At 65.7% G+C, this 22,206-nt stretch overlaps 2 protein-coding genes across 13 annotated transcripts; both read right to left on the bottom strand.

The window, feature by feature from the left end:
* Nucleotides 1–351: 351 nt before the first annotated feature.
* Nucleotides 352–11,637, bottom strand: UCKL1 (uridine-cytidine kinase 1 like 1). Of its 9 annotated transcripts, XM_023519888.1 has the most exons (16): nt 11,487–11,604; nt 6,014–6,213; nt 5,681–5,875; nt 5,402–5,508; nt 5,158–5,328; nt 5,002–5,073; nt 4,349–4,538; nt 4,026–4,087; nt 2,249–2,268; nt 1,605–1,703; nt 1,435–1,528; nt 1,284–1,346; nt 1,079–1,201; nt 885–992; nt 658–814; nt 352–575 (listed from the first exon to the last, which is right to left on the bottom strand). In XM_023519888.1, exons 2-16 carry the CDS (start codon nt 6,090–6,092, stop codon nt 496–498), a joined length of 1,620 nt encoding a protein of 539 aa, XP_023375656.1. In that variant the 5' UTR covers nt 6,093–6,213; nt 11,487–11,604; the 3' UTR covers nt 352–495. The 9 variants fall into 9 exon arrangements, with proteins under 9 accessions (XP_023375656.1, XP_023375653.1, XP_023375654.1 ...); XM_023519885.1 differs by lacking the exon at nt 6,014–6,213 and having other exon boundaries at nt 5,681–5,868; nt 11,487–11,637; XM_023519886.1 differs by lacking the exons at nt 2,249–2,268; nt 6,014–6,213 and adding an exon at nt 3,377–3,393 and having other exon boundaries at nt 5,681–5,868; nt 11,487–11,636.
* Nucleotides 11,638–11,833: 196 nt separating this feature from the next.
* Nucleotides 11,834–22,200, bottom strand: ZNF512B (zinc finger protein 512B). 4 transcript variants are annotated; one of them, XM_011374100.2, is made up of 17 exons: nt 22,035–22,200; nt 20,537–20,662; nt 20,113–20,255; nt 19,655–19,783; nt 18,899–19,554; nt 18,568–18,794; nt 18,382–18,453; nt 18,148–18,294; nt 17,861–17,985; nt 17,695–17,787; nt 17,396–17,494; nt 17,149–17,319; nt 16,771–16,965; nt 16,458–16,559; nt 16,089–16,151; nt 15,645–15,743; nt 11,834–15,358 (listed from the first exon to the last, which is right to left on the bottom strand). In XM_011374100.2, exons 2-17 carry the CDS (start codon nt 20,658–20,660, stop codon nt 15,110–15,112), a joined length of 2,694 nt encoding a protein of 897 aa, XP_011372402.1. In that variant the 5' UTR covers nt 20,661–20,662; nt 22,035–22,200; the 3' UTR covers nt 11,834–15,109. The 4 variants fall into 4 exon arrangements, with proteins under 4 accessions (XP_011372402.1, XP_023375651.1, XP_011372404.1 ...); XM_023519883.1 differs by lacking the exon at nt 22,035–22,200 and having other exon boundaries at nt 18,899–19,252; nt 19,289–19,554; nt 20,537–21,896; XM_011374102.2 differs by lacking the exon at nt 22,035–22,200 and having other exon boundaries at nt 18,899–19,509; nt 20,537–21,898.
* Nucleotides 22,201–22,206: the final 6 nt, after the last annotated feature.

Below are 22,206 nucleotides of genomic sequence, written 5' to 3' on the forward strand. Positions count from 1 at the left end.
GTGGTGGGGGCGTGGCTGCAGAGGCTGTCTCTGCTGAGACCCGCGGTCCTAGGTGCAGGCCAAGTGGCCACCAAGGGGCCCACCTAGTGGAGCCAGGGGCCTGAGCCCTAGCTCTGCCATCCCCTGAACCCTGGCACTGAGCCTGGACTGTAAGGAGGGCCCATCCTGCTGGTACAAGGCAGGGACTGACCAGGCCCCAGCACAAGCCAGGACCCTAGACTCCACCCTCTCCATGGTGGCCTTGCAGCTGGGACTGAGGCAGCCAAACTGCTGGTGACCCTGGGGGCCACTCCCCAAGCCCAGGGCCCATGCGGAACAGCAGTCCTGTGTGCCCGGCTCATCAGTCACAGATTCATTTCTCCTAAAACTTTATTTTACAAAATGTGTAGAATAAATTACATTGGTAATACTTTTGAATGAAGTTAACGTCTAAGCAAGGGCCAGGAGGCAGAAGGCCGGGTGCGGACAAGGCGAAGAGGCTGAGAGGCTGGCAGGCTAAGTCGTAGAGGCCACTTCCTCCTCGTCACTGCCATCTGGGACTGCATCGGTCCCAAAATAGCGGTCGCCAAAGTTTCCTACAGAAAGAAGCAGGTCCTTGCAGTGGGGACTGAAGCGCGGGCGGCCCCACGCCTGCTGACAGGGCCCAGGCAGCCTCACCGATGCCTGGGATGATGCGGAACAGGTCGTTGACGCGCTTGTCCACTGCCGTGGTGATGATTCTCACGCGCGGGAATGCGTAGGCCACCGAGTGGACACCCATCTCCGCCATGAGCAGCGACAGCAGGAAAATCTTGTCCTCGGGCACGTCGTGGTCCTGCGCCAAAAAGACCCGGATGGAAAATCCCCACCAGCCTAGCCACCTGCAGCCCCTGGGATCCACTCACCAGCAGCACGCGCACAGCCATCATGGCCGCAGCACCCGTGGACACGGTGCAGTCCATGAGGATCACGTGGTCGTCACTAATGTCCTTGGGCAGCCGCAGGTAGTGGAGCTGGGGGCAGCCACAGCGTCAGGGCTGGCCCTAACGCGCTGCACCGCAGGCTCCCGCCCCTGTGCCCCGAGGCGCGCGCCCCGCACCTCTGGCTCCCCGGTGAGCTGGTTGGTCTGGATGAGGATGGTGCCGATGCGCACGTCTTTGCACACCGCCCGCAGCGCGGGCTCCATGGTCTCGCCCGCCCTCAGGATGGACACTCCGGTGATCTGGGGCGGGGCAGTCTGGGCAGTCTGGACCCCGCCTCCTGGGCCGCCCCGGCCCCGCCCCCGGCCCCGCCCCCGCGGGTACCTGCTTCCCCGCGTAGCACTTGCCCGCGTAGTCCTGCTCCTGCGGGGTCTGCACCACGCAGTCCTGAGCAGAGTGGGGGCGCTGGTGAGCCAAGGAGCCACTGTACCTCCGGGCCCCGCCCAGCCGCCCCAGCCCGCCCCACTCCCAGTACCTGGAAGGGCAGGAACGACAGAGCATGCTCGATGAGCAGCCGCATCAGCCGCTTAGAGTAGAAGATGAACTCATCCCGGCTGGTCTCCTTGTCCCTACGGGCAGGCGGCAGGTTGAGCAAGAGGGCTCCGCCCTGGCCGAAAGCGCACTGCCCCACGGGAGGACCCTCACCTGATGATCGTGTGCATGCCCCGCACCTGCGGCGTGCTCTTGAGGACACTCAGAGTCCTGGGCAGGGGGTGGCACTGGTGTGCCGAGGCCAGCGCCGCCCTGCGGACAGAGTGGGGAGTCAAGAAGGCGATGTCTTCTCCCAGAGCCCTGTCTTCCCACTCCAGATCCTGTGGGGGGCACGTGTGGTGGGGGACAGTGGGCTGTGCAGGGTGGGGCCGCCGCCTCCCTGTGGCCGATCTGGAGGGAGGGCCTGCCTCTTCGAGAGCAAGGCGAAGGTTAAAGGACACAGCGAAGGCAGAGCAGCTGACCATTAGGCAGAAAGCAAGAGCCGAGGTGAGCCTCCCCTCAGCCCGGCCCCTCCCACACGCTCGCCCGGAGAAAAGGGGACCAGGCAGCAGGAGTCTGAGCCCCTAGGATGGGCAGCTGGTCCCCGCTCCAGCACACTGCTCCCTGCCAGAACAGCTGAGCTTTGGAGCCAAGCCCTGGCCCCTCCCCCAAGTGATGTGCAGGCCCCTCGGGATAGGGGGACGAAGCTGGCTCAGAGGCACCCCTGCTCCCCCATGCCTGGAGAGGAAGAGGGGCAGGAAGGGGAGGGCGCAGCCCAGCACAGCGCAGCAGGCGGCCCCACACGGGACTGTCCTCACATATCCCAGCGCAGCTTCCTCTGCTCGCGGGTGAAGAGTGCAGTGAGATGGGGGGCAGAGCAGGAAACCCCAGGGTTTACAAAGGAAAGGAAAGAACAGAAGAGACCGTTTAGCAGGGGGCACAGTGGCCCCTGCAGCCACCAGCTGGCCCGAGGCGGGAAGAGGCAGGAGGGCCCCCTGAAACCCCTGCAGCCCTGGCCTGGTCGAGCGGGCCCTCTTCCCCGCACCCCAACCAGCCACACTTCCTGGGGCCGTGGGAGGGACGCGGCCACTGGCCAACACTTCCTTGCCGACCAGAGAAGGAAGAACGTGGCTGCGTTTTCTCCTCCTGCAACCCTGGGAACTTTCATTTCCCAGAGCCGAGGCCTGCAGAAAACCTGACGTGACAGCTGCAGGTGCCAGCCCGTGACAGCCGAGCAGCCTCGTGCATGGCAGAAAGCTGGAGGTGTTTCTGGCACCGCAGCAGCACTTGGGGGCTGGGTACTCGGGGGCTCCCCTGGCTGAGGGCTCAGTCTGGCGCCTCCCGACTCCAAGAAGGCCCAGGCTGCGGGCAGGGGCTCGTGCCGACCGCTGAGGGGACAGGAGCTCATTCCCCCAATGCAGGACAAAGCCGGACCCCAGGCCCAGCCAGACCTCCTCCTGGCCTCTCTGGTTCTGACTGCAGGCCCAGAGTGGGCAGGGGGCCGCAGGGCTGGGGCTTCGCCACCACCTGGGGAGTCCAGACCGGCCCTTTACATCAGGCAAAAGAGGTACAGACCCAATCCCACTGGCCGTAGAGGGGTATGCCTGTGGTGACCGCCCCGCGGGTCCGGCAATGCCAGCTCAGGACAGCGGAGTCGTCTGAGGTTGGAGCCCACACGACCAGCCTCCCTGGGAAGAAGCCCCCAGAGGGTGGTGGCCAGCCTAGGGTCTGGGCCCACCGGGGCTCGGGCAAGTCCCTGAACCTCTCTCTGGGCCTTAGTTCCACACCTGCCCACGAGGGGCGGCAGACGCAGCGGGGGGCTCCCACAGCGCTCCTGCTCTGCCTGAGGCAGGGCTGCCGGGGTGGGCGCGGCGGGGGGGGCCTCCGCCTGCCCCGTGGCAGCCCAGACCGCGGCTGGGAACGGGGCGGGGGCGGGGACGGCTTACCTGACGCTGAGCTCGCGCTGTGGCAGCAACCGGGAGACAAGGGAACGGGGCGGCGTCAGTGGCGGCAGCGCGGCCCGCTCGTGGTCCCCGGCCAGCACCGCCCACTGCTGCGCGTGGCCCGGCCAGCCAGGCCGCCCCCACCCAGGCACGGACGTGCCACAGCCCACGGAGGGATGGCAACGGGTGGCTGGCACTCACGGGGGGGAGCAAGCTCCCTGTGGCCTCTGACCTGGGCACCCTCTGGGCCAGGCAGGCAGCGCTAGGGCTCCTGCGGCTCCGCTCCACAGGCTTCAGGCCTCCCGCACCCCATTGTGAAGCCAGCCCGGGACCTGCACTGGCCCGTGGTGACCTTGGACTCTGGTCTTACCTAGAGTGCTAAGGATGTGGGACTCGGCACCAAAACCCGATGGTCCCCCAAAAGGTCAGGACAGGAGTGCCCTGTTCTGTGCAAAGCCCAGCTCAGGCTGGGAGCACCGGGGGGCACCCCCAAGCCCCACTTTCTCAGGGAATGGGCTGCCTCGGTCCAGTACAAGCAGCTGGCTCAGGAGGCCAGGCAGGGACGGCTGGCACGGGGTGGGACACAGGAGCAGGAGGGTGGGTGGTGGCGGCAGAGGCGGTGGGGCGGGGCGTGCAGGACACACTGGCTCACCTCCTCCAGCTGGCTGTGCACGTGCTGCACGATCAAGTCAATGGCGACTGTGTTCCCGCTCCCTGGGCCGGGGAAGGGCCGCGGGTGACGCGGGCAGAGGGACGTGGGTGGGGGTGGGGACGTGGGGGTTGGGGAGAAATGGGCAGGGTGGGGATGTGGGGGTGGGACGTGGGGGTTGGGGGGATATGGGCAGGGTGGGGAGGTGGGGGTGGGACGTGGGGGTTGGGGAGATATGGGCAGGGGGGGGATGTGGGGGTGGGACGTGGGGGTTGGGGGGACCCGGGCGGGGCGTCGCCCCCCCCGCCCCGCGCCTGTGGTCTCACCTCGCGGCACCACGATGTCAGCCAGGCGCATGGTGGGCTGGATGTACTGCTCGAAGGCGGGCTTGACGAACTTGTTGTACTGCTTGATGACGCCCGCGATGTCCCGGCCCCGCTCGCTGATGTCACGCCGCAGCCGCCGCACCAGGCGGATGTCAGAGTCCGTGTCCACGAAGATCTTCATGTCCAGGAGCTGCAGGGCAACAGCGCTGCCTGGGCAGGTACAGGGCCCAGCTCCCGCCGCCCAGCGAGCCCAGGGGACGGGGCCCGGGGGGCTCCCCGTGGGGCTTCGGGCGAAGGTGCAGGCGGACCCTCTTCCGGGCCACTGCGCTCTCTGTGGCCTCGCTACTGGCGGGGTCACAGCGGGGCTGAGGCCTGATGAGTCTGGGGTCTGGCCCCACATTCGGCACGCAGCAGGTGGCCCCCGAAGGGGCTGTGGGGTGCTGAAGGCAGCAGCGTTCCCCGGGCCTGAGCTCCAACTCAGTGGCCTCAGGCCTCCCCTTGGGCCTCAGTGGGTACAGAGAGGGACCATTCTTTACCGGACATCCAGGGACCGTGCCCCAGAGAACAGGTGCCCGTGCACATGGTGACCTGGGTGGTCCAAGGAGTCCTGCAGATGTCCCCAGCAGGGTAGCCAGTCTAGAGCCAGCCCTCACCTCCAACAGCGTCTTGTCCGCAAAGGCCATGATGCCCTCAAAGATGATGACGTTGGCGCCGTACAGTGTCTTCTGCAGAGAGCAGGAGCCGTGACTTGCCCGCCCGCCCGCCTGCATGTCTGGGCGGCCCTCGCAGCCCGAGCCCGTGGGGCCTACCCAGTCCTTCTTGCGGCTGTGAGTGGTGAAGTCGTAGACGGGCACCTTGACGCTCTTGCCCTGCTTCAGCTTCTGCAGGGTGGCCACGATGAGGTCGAAGTCGAAGGCGTCCGGGTGGTCGAAGTTGTAGTTGTTGAGCGCGGCCTGCTCCTGCTGCTGCTGCGTCAGCACCTGCAGAAAGTCGGGTGGGGGCCTCAGGCCGGCTCTGGGCCCCGGGGACAGGACGGGGACGCGGCACCCTCACCTTATAGAAGGAGTCCATGGACAGTAAGACCACCCAGGGCACGTCCAGGGCCTCGATGATCATCCTGGCCACGGTGGTCTTCCCGGACGCGCTGCCGCCCCCCAGGCCTGCGGGAGCGAGGACGCGGGAGGGGCACGGGCAGCCTCGCAGATGGCCCAGGGCGCCAGGACGGCACCCGCTCTAGCTACGCCACCAGCCTCCCTGCCCACTCCCCAGGCCCACCAGCAGACCGGGGGCCGAGGCAGCGGCTCCGGTCTTGGGGCAGGCGGCGCTGCTCACCGATGGCGAAGGCCTCCTTGGACTGCGCGCCGTGCTCGTTGTACCAGGGCGGCCGCCCCGCCGTGTAGATGGTGCGCTTGCTGGTGCGCAGCAGTGGCGGCTCCGACTTGCACTGGCTGGTGGTGCGCTTCCGGGGCGCACGCCCGGTCCCCACAGGTGGGAGCAGCCTGTCCAGGGCCTCTGCGCTGCTGCTGCGAGGAGGGGGCATGATTGCCTCAGCCCCGCCCCCGCCCCGCCCCCCCAGGCCCACGCAGCCAGCGCACGGTGCACCCCGCGCAGGCGCACGGACGGCCATGGCCCACGCTCGGCTGGGGACACGCGGAACCCACGGGCTGCCCACCGGCGGGGCCCAGGCCTGCTTCCACAAGCTCAGTGGGCTGGCGAAGACAAGGAGACACATGGGCGGTGCCATCCCACGCCAAGGACAGCAAAGGCTCCACTAAGGACTGTGTCTCCTCCCGGACACTCTCTAGGCTGCCTCTCATTTTGTAAAATCCAACCCTTGCCACCCTGCCCATAGGGAGGAGTAGCTCCTGGGGAGAGAGGCCAACGACAGGGCTGAGCAGGGTGCTGACGTGGATGCCACAGGAGGGGATCCGGGGCAGGGAGGCCGACGGGAGGCCACTGCACCTTGCGCTCCAGCACCCTGCACATGCTAGAGAGGAGGGCGGAGGTCCCAAAGCCCACAGGGCGGGAACCCCGTTGGGAAAGGCCCGTCCAACGTCACTCCTGTGAGCGGTGTGCTGACTGCTCTGTCGGCTTACACCCCAAAGGAGCAATGGCGTCGTCACTGGCCTGAGGCTCAAACCCGATGGGGACAGCTCCAGGGCGGCTCAGTGTGGCTGGGCATTCTGGCCAGTACGTGGAGTCGGCCCGCTGCCCGCGCAGGAGACCGGCAGGCTGGGACACGGCGTGCCCCGGAGGTGCACGAGACGGGGGAGCGAACCCTGAGACGCGGCCTGTTTGTGACGCCAGAAAACGGAGACGCCGCCCTGCACGCCCCTCACACGAGCTCCGTGGGCGGGCCGTGCCGGGGCCACCCTGGGCACAGCGACCGGGAACGGGGGCTCCCGCCACGTGTGACCGTTTCACAGGCACACGCTCATGTCATCAAAAACCAGGCCCAGCCGCGGTCTGTCTTTGAAGCTCTCTGTCCTGCTGTCGCCACGAAAACCACGGTGCCAGGAACTGGCCTCAGGCAGCACCAGCTCCCCAGGACAGGGCCTTCCTGCCCCCGAGGCGGCCCGGTGCCGCCCGCTCAGGAACGTGGTTGTTCCCAGAACCCTGGTGCTGCCGGAGCCAGGAGGGCGCTGTCTGTGCACGCGTGGAGGGTGGGGGTGGGCAGGGGAGGGGTCGGTTGAGGTCTGACATGGGACAATGACATCGGCACAAATGTAGGCAGCAAAAGAAACAGCCATTGTGTCCGACAGGAGACTTGCGGCACGGTCCTGCGGGACAGACGACAGCCACCGTGTGTCTCCTGGTCTCCACGACAGTGGGGAGTGGGAGGGCGCCCTGGGAGTCATTAGCCCGGCGGGGTGCTGCGGCTCCAGAGGCAGCCAGTTCCCGCAGTGTGCACTCGGAACAGGGTGCCGGCGTCTACGCAAGGTGAGTGCAAACACAGTGGGTGCCTAGGTAACCAGGCAGTGGGGCCTGGGGACAGGCCAGGGTGCTGCCACTTGACAGTGCGCACGTGGGGGACTCGGCCGGGCTTGGACGAGCTGCCCTGGGGTGCTGCTGTGCTCCCACTCAGCCTGGCCGGAGATGGACGTGTGCGTGTGCAGTGGTGTCTTTGGGACCCGGTCGGGGGCAGTGCCGGCTGCTCACCTAGACACACTGTCACCACCAGGGAGCACACGGCCCCCAGGGTCGCAGGGGGCTCACTGACGGCTGCCACCCATGTGCCACACCCCAGAAGGGGCAGAGGGCGCTCCGAGCAGGTGGCCAGGTGGGCTGAGAGCAAAGTCCAGGCCGGCCTGTCTCCCATGCCTGCCACGCAGGCAGCAGACACGGTTGGCAAAGGAGCTGTGAAGACAGCCTCACAGACCCAAGGCTTGGTAGCCAAGGGCTCCTGTCCCCCTGCTTACCACAGGCTGGGGACCTCTGCAACGGGGAGCTTTGGGGCCCTCCTGATGACTGTTCCTTGCCCTACTGAGGTAACGACGACCATCCCCAAGAACGGGCCACCTCAGCCTTGCGAGCAGGGGCCTGAGCACACCAGGCCAGGTCTGCAGCTAAGCCCAGCCCACTGCCCTCTCCCAAGCCCCAGCTTTGTTGGGGACAAAGCCTCACTGTGCCCTCAGAGCAAGCCTCACTGCACTGCCGCAGCAGGACCAACTTGGAGATGGGAAAGTCGTACAGGAGATCTCATTTCCTATTCACAAGTGGACACAGCGACAACAGATCATCTCAACCCAAGGACTGAGGCCATGGAAACACAGACTCGCCTGTAACCAGCAGCCCCAGCCACGCCAGTGCCACCCCCAGCACCTGCCCAGCCTGCTTGTTTCCCAGCATCCACCAAACAGGACCACACGGGGCCAGAAGCTGCTGAGATGCAGCGGGGCGGGTCTCACTACAGCTGCAGACAACAGGTCGGCCACTCACCTGCCTTCTGCTCCAAGGGCCCGGCACCCCGAGATCCTGATGCCAGGGTAAGCCGGGGGGCTGCTCATGGCAAGGACACGGGGTGATCTGAGGTCCGTGCACAGGTACCACTGCACTGCCTTAGGCCCACAGCAGCCCCCCAGGACAGCTCAGGAGCCCCCTGAACTGCCCCTCCGTGGGTGGGTGGCACAGGAGGTGCAGAACCAGGTGGAGTCCGACCACTGGCTGGCGGGGGCCGCACGCTGGGGGCCCCTGGGAGCCCCTGTGCTGAAGGAACAGCACTCAGCACCGGCCACAGCGACCGAGGTCACAGGCATAAGAGGATCACCCGGGTGGGGGCCGCGTGCCGGCCTGATTATTAATAGCACTGACCCTGCTGAAGAGAACAGGCTGGCGGGGCGGGCGTGAGCTGTGCTCCCTGCACAGCTGGCCTAGTGCCGGCCCGAGCTTGCTGCGGGCCGCTGTGCACCCACCCACCAAAGCCTAGGAAAAGCTCCAGGCCCCTGGCCTGCCTGGGGCTACAGAGCCAACCACCTTAAACAGCGAAATCTGAGGTGTGTCTTGGCCAGGCCGAGCTGGGCATGCCACCCTGTCCCCAAGGTGCCTCTTAGAAGGATAAACAAATCTGAAACTCTACCTCCTGTGCATCTGAGAATAACTGCTTGCCCCGCCCCCTCGGCTAGGCTCCAGTACATCCCCCAAGGCCACTGGTGCTCAGAGTTGCGAGTGCGGGGGACACAGCCACTCCCCAGCCTGGCAGCAGGAAGAAGGGCGGTTCAGCAAGGACGGGTTGGCTGACGCACCCTTCCTCAAGTGTGGAAAGGGAATTGTGTCCACAGGTCCCCCACCTCCTCCCTGTGATCAATCTGTCACATGCCAGCTTTTCTCCTAGCTCGGCCTCTACCAACATCGCCGCAGCTGGCACAGCCTCAGTTTCACGTGCGGTTCAGAAACCTGGAAGGGTTGCTCCTGGCTGCCCAGGTAACGTGGAGGGGTGTCTAGGCCTGTGAGAGAGGCACCTGGAGGCAGGACTGGACTGATCGTCATTGCCCACAGGACCTGTGCCTCCTAACCCCACCTGGGTAGATGGGCAGGGATGGCCCATGCTCAGGGAAGCCCGCGTCGTCCTGGGCAGGGCTGCAACGGGGCGGGCAGCACCATGGCCCCCCTCACGTCTGACACCCAGTCAGGTCTAAGGAAGTTTGCCCAGAGACTGAGTAAAATGAGGCCGGAGGAAAGAGGGAGGAGCTGGTCCACCAGGACTCAGCCCTGGGGTGGGGGCACAGATGGGCTCGGGGACAGAGGTACTGGGCAGCTTCCTCAGGACTGAGAGGGAATGGGGGTCTGGGAGGCTGCAGCCCTGAAGCGGCTGAAACAGGCTCGAGATCCCCACTTGGAAGCCTCCTGCAGGACGCCCTGCGTCCCGGCCTGGGCCAGCCTCCCTGGGCCTGCCTCCTGCAGCCCTGCCTCCACCTGGACTACACCAAAGAGACAGCCTGAGGAGGGCAGGTGCCACCACAGGTGCTCGATTGTTCACCAGCATGTCCAGTGCAAAGGCATCCCAGGACCCTGTCCTCATGGGGCTGACCCTCTAGAAGGGCACAAGAAACAATGGCAAAGTGGACAGACCACACCGATGCGGCTGTGTGACGTGGGAAGGGAAGCTGAGTGGGCATGGGCCCCTGCACACACTCCTGGAGTCCAGATGGAGCCAGTTCTGGGGGTGCAGGGAATGGGAGGTGAATGCTTGAAGACAGGGCAGGGGAGGCCCTCAGGGCACCTGCACCAGGGGACAAAGTGTGAGTGAGCAGGGACGATTCCAGGGCAGACCCCTGGGGACAGGGAGAAGGGCACCGCCCACAGGTCCTGGCTCCCTCCCGTCCACGGGGACCAGGCTCCATGGTGCCTCTGCCTCGCCGGGCACCACGAGGGGTACTCCTGTCCACTACGTGCTCTGTGCTTGGGCAATGCCTTCAGGGAGTGCTTTTCTCAAGAACTCATCTGACCCCGCTGTCTGATCTTGGGCGAAACCTAAAACTCTTCGGAACCAGCAGGTGTCACAGACTTAGGTTCTGTTAAACCCTGTAGTGCTGCATCAGGCTCCTAGTCACTGCTCACAGTGGGGTTGTGAACCCAGGACACAAGGTGCCCCCCTGGGCGAAAGGCAGCCTCGAACGGCCTGGGAAACTGTGGGGCAGCAGTCACTGTAGGGCACCCCTTGCCCGCTTCCTCCCCCTGCCCATTAAGGGGCTGCACTGGCAGCTCCCAGACATTCCAGCTGCACAGCATTCTGCGCCCAAGGGCCAGACCAACCCCGGGACTAGGAGCCCAGGCTGGAACCACGGCTTCCTCTGGCGCCACCCGTGGCCATCCTGAGGCTTCTCCAGGGGATAGTTCAGACTGGGAAATGAGGAGCCACCCTTCAAGTGCAAGAGGCTTGCCCTGAGCACTTTGTCACCGCCCCCTGGTGACACTAGCTCCAAAGGCACACCTAGCAGGAGCCTGTTTCCTCCTGACCACTTCCGTCTCCGCAGCCAGGGTGACAGATCGGCTAATCCCCCATCGCACTCCCACAACTTCCTTTCTTGCAAAGCCCCCACAGAATCCTCAGGGGGCCCCCACATCAGGCGGGACTGTCAGAGGACACCATGCACCACCCCGCCCTCAGAATCACGACTCCTGGCCTCTGGTGGGGCAGGGGCAGGTCCTGGGTAGCTGCGGATCCCAGAGCGGACCACCTCGGAGCGTCAGGCGGACACACTGCAGCCCGAGTGCCGCGGGCCGCGTCCACTCGGCACACAGGGCAAAGTCAACCTCTGGGTGCAGGCCGCGCTCCATCCGCCTAGCCTCCGGCGCCCAGCGGACTCTGGCCCCGCGCAGGCCCGACCCACGGGCCCCCGCCCGCGGGCCGTCCTGGAGGGGCGGTGCAGACGCGCAGGCTCACCTCGGGCTCAGCCCTCAGCCCCCCGCCCGCGCGGCCGGGGACACCTTTGGTCTAGACCCGGCTCATCCGGGTCTCCCCTCTCGTGGGGGCCGTGCGTCGGAGGAGACAGACGGCCGCCTCGCCCCAGCTCGCGGGCAGCGCCCCACGGAAGCCCGGGCTGGGGCGGGAGCTCCAGCTCACGTGGGCCACCCCACCCCACAGCGGGCCCGAGGGGCGCGCGCACCCCCCTAGCCCGCGCTCGGCCGCCGCGCCTACCGGTCCTCGCATGTTATCTCGCTTTTCGCCACCGGCCGGGCAGGCCTGTCTCCCGCGGCCGGAGGCGAGCGGGGGGCGTCGGCGGAGGCCGGGGGCGCCGCCATGGAGCTTGGAGGCTTCTGCGCGTGCGCACGGGCGGGGCTGGCCGCACTGGCCGCCGGGAGCTGTGGTCCGTGGACCCGCGCCGCGTGCCCGCCGAAGCGCCGCGCGGACTACAAGTCCCACGAGGCCATGCGACAGACTGGGTAGAGACTCCGAGTCCGATGGAGCCACCACGTGCGGGCGTCGTCCGACCAGGGAAGGACCCCACCCCGCGTGTTACCACAAACTCAGCCGCACACAACCCCTGGAAAAAAGTCAATAAACATTTATTTGATACAGTCATTTTTAATACATACAGTTGATGGCCCACCCCACGCCACTCAGGGCCTCGGGGCGGGGACGAGGACCAGGGACAGATGGTCACAAGGCGGGCAGGGCCCGAGCTCACCGTCAAAACATCTTGCAAATAAACACTTTGTAGATAGAATATATATGTATATATATGGTTACAAGTGATAGCTGGGACCTCTCTTTCAAAATGCACTTATGTACGGAGAACTGGCATTAAAAAAACCAAACCAAGAAACCCAAAGCACAGGACGTGTGGCTGCTGCGCCAGAAGTGCTGGCCAGCTCCCTTGAACCCTAGGGCTCCAGGGCAAGTAACCTGGGGCCCACAGAGCAAGGACACAGGGGACAGCCCTGCCCTCCACAGGTCAGGGTACACCCGTTCTTTCCCTTCTGAACCAGAGGAACAGGAGGGGGCTACGGGGGCGGGGGGAGGGTCACTGGTCACACCGAGAGACACCCTCATCTGCCTTTGCATAAGCAAATAAAGTGCATCCTATTCTTGTGTGAAGTGTCAGCCCCTTGAGCCAGCCCTTTCCTGTTCTCTGAGCGAAGTGGGGTGGGCTGGGCCAGAGGTAGATCTTCAGAAAGGGACCAGCACTAGCCCTCAGCTGGGGTCTGGGGTCGGGCAGAGGCCACGCCCACTACACCCCAGGAGTCTACGGCTCTGGTCCCTCTCACTGAAGGTGTGGGTCAAGGCTAGGTGGGTTACCTAGCTGTGCTCCCACCAAAGTGGGAGGTGGGCAGATCCTGCTGAGCCACCCAGGGCTCTGCCCCCTTCCAAGGGCTCTGCAGACCAGCTCGCCGCTGCCATTCACCAGCCAGAGCGCAGGAAGCAGGGAGGGACGAAGGGGACAGAGAGAGGGGTCCGACCCAACAGCCACTTTTGGCAGCAGCCCCCACGCCCACTTTAAAGATAGGGAAGGGGCTTAAAGTGCTAAATGTCAAGTTATCCAGGACCCCACCTCTTCCCACATACCTAGGCGGGGTTCCCACACCAGAGACCATTTATGGACTTTGGGGGATGACCTGGAAACTCACCCCCCAGCAAAAACCAGCCCCCCGCTCCCCAAGGGCCAAGTACCTGAGAGGCTGGGGGGGGGGTGGCTGCCCCCAGCAGAGGTGTTGAGGTCCAACCTCCTCTAGCCATTGGGCTCCTGTCAGCGCCTACTCCCGTCTCCCCTCCTGCGGCTGCCCCTGCAGTGGCTGCCTGATCTCACCTCCACCAGCTGCACACCATAGTGACACCCAGGATACAGGAAAGAAAGCTGTCCTGCACCGAAGCCCTGCCCATGCTGCCCACCTTGACCTTTGACACTGGATCGCATCCGCGGGCCCATGCCTCCAGCCTTCGATCAGATCAAGGTGCGTGTGAGTGGGGAGGAGCCCACCTTCTCACATGCCTTCTAGCACAGCAGGCCAGCGCTGCCCAGGACCAGAACCTTCTGGCCAAGGAAGGAAGCTGGACACAGGCAGCACAGCAACCTGGCTCCAAAGCCCCTGGGAACCTGTCCCCTACTGCAGGGCAAGGAGAGCTGAGCCCAGCTTGGAGCCCCTCCTCTCCAGGGGCTGGACGAGGACGGTGCTGGGGGGCAGAGGGCTGCCCAGTCATCACTGCCACCCTGAGCAGGGGAGGGACCCCAGGGGCCCGAGCAGGCCCCCACATCCACCGTTGGCACCAGGGAACCCTTAGCACCAAATGTCAGATTGTTGTAAGTTTTTGTATAAAAAACAGAATTAAAAAAAGGTTGTTACTTGTCACAGCAACAAGACTGGCATCCACTACACACCCAGGAGACACACGCACACGGGCAAATATCAAAATTCACATCGTCCAGGATCGGCAAGGCCGAGCCCTCATCCCACCCCCCACCCCCACCCCCGGGGAAAACAGCCTCCATTCAAAACCAGCAGCCTGGAGCATCCTCCTCCTCCCAGCAATGCCACACTCGGAGGGCAGAGCCCCAGGAGGAGGCCAGAGGCTGTGTAGTCACCTCCTCCAATGCCCTGGACTCTAGCCTAACCCTTGCCCAGCCTGTAGACCCAGCCATCCTCAGGGCCCCAAAGAGAGCCAAGAGAGCCCTGGAGCTCCAAGTGACCCACTATGACCTTGGTCAAGCCCCCTCCCTGGCCTTCAGCTCTCACGTCAAAAGACCACACAACCAGACACGAAGGAGCAGGTTAAAACAGGAGAAGGGGGCTCCCACGGGAGCTTGGCCACAGGCCAATCCAGCCGAGCAGACTGAAGGCTACTTCCTACAGCAGCCACTCAGATCCGGGCCTCAGCTCCTTGCCCCACATGCCCACGGGCCCCAGGTCAACCCCAGAGCCCAGACCAGTCCATCCCTAACCCATCGGGCTGCCCCAGGCCAGGCCAGTAGTGTCGGCGAAGCTAGAGTTTGGAGGCAGAGCCTGCTCTACGTGGCCCCTAAGCCCAGGGCTGGCAGCCACACCCATGGACCTTGAACCCCTGTTCCTGCAGCCCTGTGAGTGGGAAAAGCAGAGCCCCTCCCTTGCCCCAAGCACCACTGGGGACGGCCCCCCACCATGACAGACACAGGCCAGGGGGGCAGGGGCAGGGGCCCAAGCACAGCAGGGGTCGCACAGACGGGGGCTGGGGGGGCCTGGAGAGGTAGAGAACAGAAGCGGACGAAACGGAGGTGGTGGGGTAGGGAGGCGTCAGGTCAGCACGGCAGCGGTTAGACTCAGGTCTGTCCTGGGAGGTAGCTGGGGGCGCTGGGGTTCCAGTGTCTGGTAGAGAGGCTAGGCTGCCCAGGTACCCTCATCAGCCCAGAACCAGGGACCCCTGAGCCTTGGGCCTGAGGAAGCAGACGGGGCATGCAGCTCGCGTGGCGAGGGCCGAAAGGCATCTGGCCACTCTGCACCAACCCCATGGCACCAAGGCCCAGGTCACGGACCCTCCTCCTGCCCGTCCAGGACCCCAGACTCTGCTAGGCCTGTGAGTGTCCCTCCAGGCTATTGCACTTCTGATGCCACCACTGGCCCTCCCCAGGGGGCACAGCCCAGGTGTGCCCTGTAGCAGCCTGCACAAGGGAAGGGCCAGCCTCTGGGAGGGGACAGGGGCTGGCTGCCCCACTGGACAGATAGACAGGCAGGGGTGGGGGTGGAGAACTGGAGCACAGACTGTCCCGGACCTAGCTACTCCCACCCTGGACAGAGTGGGGCGGTGGCCAGCATTGAGTCCGGGCCCCACCCACCTGCCAGCCACCTCGCTCACTTCTCGGGTGCCTTGCCAGCTCCCACCTTCCGGCCAGCGGAGCCACGGACCCCCTTGTCTCTGCCTCCGGGGGGCCAGTCGTCCTGGCGAGGGGGCGTCCTGGGAGCAGGCTCCTCGGGCGGCCGCTCCTTGGGCTTGCGGCCCCGCTTCCTCCCACCAGCCAGGCTCTTCTCCTCCTTCTGGGGCACCAAAGAGTCCTGGCTCCGGTGTTTGGGAGGCGGATCTGCCGAAGTCCGGAACCAGTTCTGGGGAGAAGAAAGCAGCAATGGAGACCCAGGACAGCCTGCCACTGCGCAGAGGCGGCCGGTGGCAAGAGGGTGCGCCCACGCCTCGGGGCCCGCCCAGGAAGTCGGGGTCCAGTCCCAGGAGACAATGCCAGCTCTCTCAGTGGTGGCCGCCCACTCTGACGACCACCCTGTCCTGCCTTGCTCCTGCCAGGCAGGCCCGTCTCGTCCTGTCCCCATCTCTCCACCGGAGACCACCCCACCCGGCCAACTGTGCTGGGCCAGCGCGGCGCCCAGGCCCACCCACCTCTGCGTGGGCCTTGAGGATGTGGTACTTGACCCCGCTCTCGGAGCTGAACTCCTTTGCGCACAGCAGGCAGCCGTACTTCCCCACCAGGTGGTCCCCCTGCAAGACAGGTGCCCGACCGCCACACGTGGGGCAAGGAGACAGACGGCAGCAAGCGCAGGCGCCCTGGGGAAGGGGCGCAGCCCCTTGCTGAGGGCCCCTCGCCCAAGGCCAGGGCAGCAGGCCCACTTGTGCCCATTCCGGCGAGGGACCCCAGCTGGCAAGACGACTCGTGACTGATTCAGGGCCGGGACCGGGGGATGCCAGTGTCCTGGGCTAGGGTGGCCATGGGGCACGGCCAATCCCTGGCTCGTGGAGGGGGCTGTCCCACAGGGGTGGGGCTGCATGTCCCGGGCGTGAGCAGCTAAGCAGCTGCCCGCTGTGGCGGGGGGTCGAGACACTGACCTTGCTGCAGCCGGCGAGGTGGGCCTTGAGACCAGACACGCTGGAGTAGATGGCTCCACAGCACTGGGGGCGGGAGGCAGTCAGGGGGGCTCCCGGCGGAATCCCCAGCACGTGCAGCCTGGCCCCAGCCCGGGGACGCTGGGGCCTCTCTGGACAAGTGGGGCAGGGGGGCTAACCCCAGGTGTCCCGGGGTGTGGGCACGCTGTGTGCCTCTAGGGCTGAGGTGAGGCCTCCCTGCCCACCCTGCAGGGGCCCAGGGATCACAGGCAGGCTGGTTGCTTGGAAAGCTCCCGCCCAGAGCTACGCCAGGGCTCTCTGTCTCTAAGCCCCAGTGTCCCCACACCCCGCCCCCAGCCCGCCCCGGCTCACGTCGTTGGGGCAGTTGACGTGGCCTTTCTCTTTGACTTCGCTCTTCCATGCCTCCAGCAGCTGGGGGTTGAGCGTGGGCAGGCCCGGCCGGGTGTAGTTGAGCTGCAGCAACAGGCGGGCGCCAGGGTGAGCCCGGATGGCCGGGCGGGCCAGAGCCAGCTCGACACCCCGGCTGCTACAAGGGACCCTCAACTGTGTCCTCTGCAGGAAGATCTGAACCTCGGGAGGTCAGTGGAAGCCCCAGGCCATGGGGCAGGTACACCACAGGGGACCCCATGCCGAGGCACGGCCTGCTCAGGGACCAGGAGCTCACCCGTGCCGTTTCGGGCACCAGGTCGTCCTTCATCCGCCGCTTGGTCCAGTCTCGGGCCAGCTCATCTTCCGCAATCTCCTGCAGGTGGAACACAGCAACCTGGGCCGATGTGCGGCGGATGCGGCCACTGGGGGTCCGCTCGACACCCAACAGGTCCTCGGACTCAGGGGGCTTGTCCTCGGGCTCCTCAGGGGGCTGCAGGGCAAGGAGACCTTGATAAGTGACCAGGGCCATACGGCACGGAGGTGCAGGGAGCCCAGGCGGGGGCGTGTGCGGAACATGGAAACAGGAGTCCGAGGCTCGCTCCCTGACGCACGCAGCAGGTGGCACACGGATACCATGCTCCGTGCCTGAGGGACAGGAGGCCCGGCCACTCACCGGGGCCGCATGCTCCGAGCGCACGTGGTAGTCGTGGCCAGCCTTGGAGCGGTAGGTCTTGCCGCAGTGGGCACAGGGGAAGGACGGGCTGTCCACTTCACAGGGCGGCTTCCCGCAGCGTCGCTGGTGGTACTGGTAGCCCATGAGGCTGGAGAAGGCGGCCCCACAGCCCTGGAGGTCAGGGTCGGGTGAGTGGCCAGCCCGGCATCGTGCCCCGGCCGCACGGCCCGCCCGCCGCCCCACTGACCTCCTGCGGGCAGCGCAGCCTCCCCATCTGCTTCAGCACCTTGCGCAGCCGCTCCCGCTCCTCCTGCTCACTCCCCTCGGAGGCCTCGGTGTCGGAGGGCTGGGGGGCGGGCCCGGCCTCAGTGCCTCGCCTCCACGGGCCCTGCCCTGCCCAGCGCCAGGGCCAGGTGTCCAAGGTTGGGCACAGGGGCCACTAACCTCCTGAGGTCGGTGGTCGAGGCTGGGCAGGGGGCTGGGCTGATGGGCCGGGAGACTGGGGACAGTGGCCAGGGCTGGATGCGCCTAGGCCCAGGGGCATACCTTGGCGCTGTGCTCAGCCATGGTGTGGTAGTTGAGGCCGGCCTTGGACTTGAACTGCTTCCGGCAGTGCTGGCACTTGAGTGCGTCCTGCAGCTGTAGACACAGTCCCACCTGTGAGGAGCTGGCCTCGAGGAACCGCCACTCCTGTCCTCAGGGGCAGCCTTACCTTCTGACACACTTCCATGTGCTTCTTGAGCCCCACCAGGGTCTTCCGCGTGACCACGCTGCAGGTGGGGCAGACGGCCTCCCCCCGTTCGTGGATGGCCCGCTGCCACTGTTCCTCGGGGCCACCTGTGGGGCAGGGCCGGGGCCTCAGGGGCTGGCGGGCGCTCCGGGACACCCTGGATGCCAAGCGCAGAACCCAGGGTCCATGCTCAGCCGCCCATCCACGTGGTCCAGGACCTGCCCCACCATCGAGACCTGGCCTCGGCCCCACTACACAGGAGACCCCACCTGGGGCCAGGTGGGCCGTGGGGGCCGGCACCTCCTTGCTGACTGTGCTGGCAGGGGCCGGCGCCTTCTTCCGGACATCCTCGGGGCTCGGCCCATCCTGCTTCCTGGCACGGTAGCTGCGGGATTTGTCCTCTGCCTTGACCAGGCCTGTGAGCACAAGTGGGGTGGGCGGCTGTGGTCCTGGGGCACGAGCGCGCTATGCACAAGCCCAGTCCCCACCGGCCGGGACCTCACCTTTGAGTCCAAAGGTTCCTGAGATGGATGGCTGCTCCCCCGTAAACTTCTTGGGTGTTTTCTGTTTCCTTCCTGACTCGAGGGAGAGAAAACAGGAGCCAGGAGTCTGGTCAAATAACCATCGAGAGGCCGGCTGCTGCCCCCACCCTGACCCCGGCCGGCCACTGCCCCCCCGTCTCGTCTTACTGTGCTTTGTGCGCTCGGCTCCCTCCTCGGTGGGGGACACAGGACCTGGGGCCCTCGGAGCCTCCTTGCCTCCTGAGGGCCTGTTGCCCACAGAAAGGGGGCCACCGCTGGGGTCTGTGCCCAACTGGAAGGCTGAGCTCTGGCCCAGGGTGGACGGGCCATGCTCACCATTCTCTGGCCTCGTCTGCTTGGGTGGGATGGGGCAGGCGACCAGGCCATCCGCGGCCCTGCAGGCGACAGGGAGATAAGGGGCAGGAGGGCCCACTCTGGACCCTGTTACGCCAGCTGCAGGCAGGGAGCACCCGGCCCCAACAAGGAAAAAGCCCCGTACCTTTTCTTCCCGCTGCTCCTCCCTGCGGCCCGAGTTTTGTTCTCAGACTTGGTCAGCAGCACCATCTTGCAGGACGGTGTGTGTCTGCTGATGGCAATGGGCCTGCTGACTGTCACCAGCTTACTAACCACAATGGGCCTGCTGACCGTCACTGGCTTTGTGACTGGCACTGGTTTGGTAACTGTCACAAGTTTTGTCATCGGCACTGGTTTGTTTGTGGTCACTGGTTTGGTGACCGGCACAGACTTGGTGACCGGCACAGCCTTGGTGACTGACATGGGCCTGCTGACCGTCACGGGCTTGCTAACTGGCACGGGCCTGCTGACCGTCACTGGCTTGGTAACTGGCACGGGCCTGCTGACGGTCACTGGCTTGGTAACTGGCACGGGCCTGCTGACTGTCACTGGCTTGCTGATGCCAATGGGTTTGCTGACACCCACAGGTTTGCCGATAGTAACAGGCTTGCTCACTCCAATGGGCTTGCTGACCCCAACAGGCCGGCTGATGGTGACCGGCCGGCTGACGGGCCCAGGCTTGGGAGCAGGGAGGGGTCGGTCCATGTGGTTCCAAATCCGGTGCTTCTCCAGTTGGGTCTTGGAGGTGAAGGCGGCCTCACAGAAGGGACAGGGAAAGGTCAGCCTTTCTGAGATAGCACCCTGGGTAGAGAGGGCAGGCATGGGCTGGGCTGCCCCGGCCTCTGCCCAGCAGCTGGGGCAGGGCAGGCTCAGGCCCCCTCCCCAGCCCACAGCCCCTTACCCCTTGGCACCGCTGGAAATGGTACTTGAGTCCATAGATGCTGGGGAACTCCAGCCAGCACCCCGAGTTTGGACACTTCACCCTGGAGTGTGCCTTGAATTCATCCTTCCACTGGTTCATCAGGGAGAGCTGGGTGTGGGAAAGGCCGGGCTTCTGACTCTCAGCCACCCAGGCCTCTGCCAGCCCGAGCCCTCGACTCAGCACCCTGCCCAGGCCTGCAAGCTGACAGGCTACAGGGCCCCCCGACCTTGGGACCGCAGCAAGATTCAGGCCATCCCGAGCAGCGGGGGTGCACGAGACCTGTCTGGGGCCCCGGCCACACCACGAAGGCCTGAGGTGCAGAGTGGCCTGCAGACACGGACTGAGAGCTCAGGGCTGGACGTGCGCGAAGCAAGCAGAGGCGGGCGGGACCTCACGGGCAGACCCCGCACGAGCCCACCCTGCCCTCGGGAGCTCACAGGGATGTCTCGGAGGGCCTGGTTCTCGGCTTTCGGGCGCCCCTTCTTCTTCCCTTCCGTCCTGTCACTGGCCAGGCTTCCCGGGTCGAAGCAGAGTGGGGCCTGGCTGGGCACCGACTGCCCACCCCGGGCCACTGGCAACCCTGTAGCACACGACACACCAAGCCTTGAAGGCTGTGCTCCCCGCAGCCTCCCTGCCACCCAAAAGGCTGGTCAGGCCTGGAGTGAGTCTTGCTACCCTCACTGCTGAGGCACAGCAGATAGGGCACAGTCAGCCGAGAACAAGAATCCAGGGCCTCTCGCTGCACCCACCCTGGGAAGGCCCACCTGGCCACCAGGAGCTGGACGTGCAGGGAGGCGGCCCACATGCAGCACTGGCTGACCGTGATAGCTTGGAGTTGACTTTGGCCTCGCCCCTGCTTACCCAGCTTCGGTGGGTCATGCCGCACAGGAAGTCGCACCTCATTCCGGTTGCCATCCTTCCCAGGCCCACTCTTGCTGGACCCTGGGAGCCGGCGGCTGGCTCCAACACAGAAGGGATCGGCCATCACTGCAGAGCAAGTGGACAGACGTGTGAGGCCCACCGGGGCTGACTCACACCATCAGCTCAGAGGGATCTAACTCTGTCCTGAGACCCTCCCATCCCTGGACACACAGTCCCGGAGCGTGCCGAGAATCACACGGCTCACACCCAGCGCCAGGCCGGGGGTGGCCCCAGGAGAGGTGGAGTGTTCAGGTGGAAGGAGACCAACAACATCCCTCCTGGGGGCCAATTATGACACCGCTCTGGCTGTCGGCTAACAGGCTGTGCCGGCCCAGCCCCTTGGGACACCTTCCTCCACAGCCCGCCCAGGCCCAAGGCAACGCCACCTTGTCTAGGCGGGTGCCCCTAGATTCTTCTCCCCAAGACACAGATAGAAGACAGCCACCATGGGCGCTGAGGGCCCTGCCCATTACCCAACTGCATGCCACTCCGGGGGGGAAGGGACCAAGAACCAAGTACCGCGAGGCACCTGATTCTGGTCCCCAGTCAGCGGAGCCATCCTACCTGGTCCTTTTCTCAGCTTTGTTCCAGCCGGGGCCCCTCCACCCAGCCGGAGGCCTCGTGCTGGGCCCCTCGGCCACCCTCCACCTGGCAGACCTGCTCACCTCCGCCCTGCAGAGCCTCTCTGTCCCCACCTACAGGCCTGCCAGCACCACTGCAGAGGCCACCAGCCACCAGCCACCCGCCACCTGAGGCTGGACCTCCACAGGCCTAGAGCTGGAGGGACTGACTGACTGAGATGCTGCGAGCGCCTCCCACAGGGACACGCACTGCCGAAGCGGCTGTGGCGAATGGCACGGGCAGGTGGTCCCTGCCCTACTAGTTTCTAACTAACTGAGGTCAGAGAAGGTGGGAAGGGGCCGCTGTGCGTAGGAGGGCACAGAAGCCGTCTGGGAGGGCTGCGGGCAGAGGTCAGGGCCAACACCGCCCAGTGCAGGGGTGCCCACATCCCGGGCCTGCAGGGACGTATGAATCTAGATAGGACCGAACAACTTCTCTGGAAGTCCTCACACGGCAACTTCCAAAGGAGACATGCCAGCATGGGTCACGGCCTGTGATGACTCTGGCAGCCTGGGGGGGCGGGTGTCTGCTGGGACCCCCCTTTCCAGTCCTTCTCCAGCTTAGGTGAATTCAGAGCTGGCTTAGGAGGCAGAGATCCTCCTTCCATCCAGGGCCTGTGATTCGTACCAGGAGAAGGTGTGTCCACCCTCCGGGAGGGAAAGACCCTTGCGGGGGCAGGGGCGCCGCGCGCACCGCGGGCAACGCTGGCAGCGGGACCACCGCCAAGGCCCCAGGGCCCTGGACCCCGGCTCAGGCCCGGGCGCGCAAAGGAGGCCGGCAAGGGGATGCACACCTGGAGGCTAGCCTCTCCACCCACCTGTCACCTGCGGCCGAGGTGCGGCCGGGCCTGGCCCCGGAAGGGCCGATCGCAGGCGCCTGGGGGAGGGGGGGCGCGAAGGCAGTGAACCAAAATGGCGACTTTTTCTGGAGAAGGAGGAGGCTGGAGCGCGGCGCCGGCGCGGGGAGCAGGGCGCGGCGCGGGGCGGGGG

The sequence above is a fragment of the Pteropus vampyrus genome, unplaced genomic scaffold (genome assembly GCF_000151845.1).
Source record: "Pteropus vampyrus isolate Shadow unplaced genomic scaffold, Pvam_2.0 Scaffold239, whole genome shotgun sequence".
Taxonomy (NCBI): domain Eukaryota; kingdom Metazoa; phylum Chordata; class Mammalia; order Chiroptera; family Pteropodidae; genus Pteropus; species Pteropus vampyrus.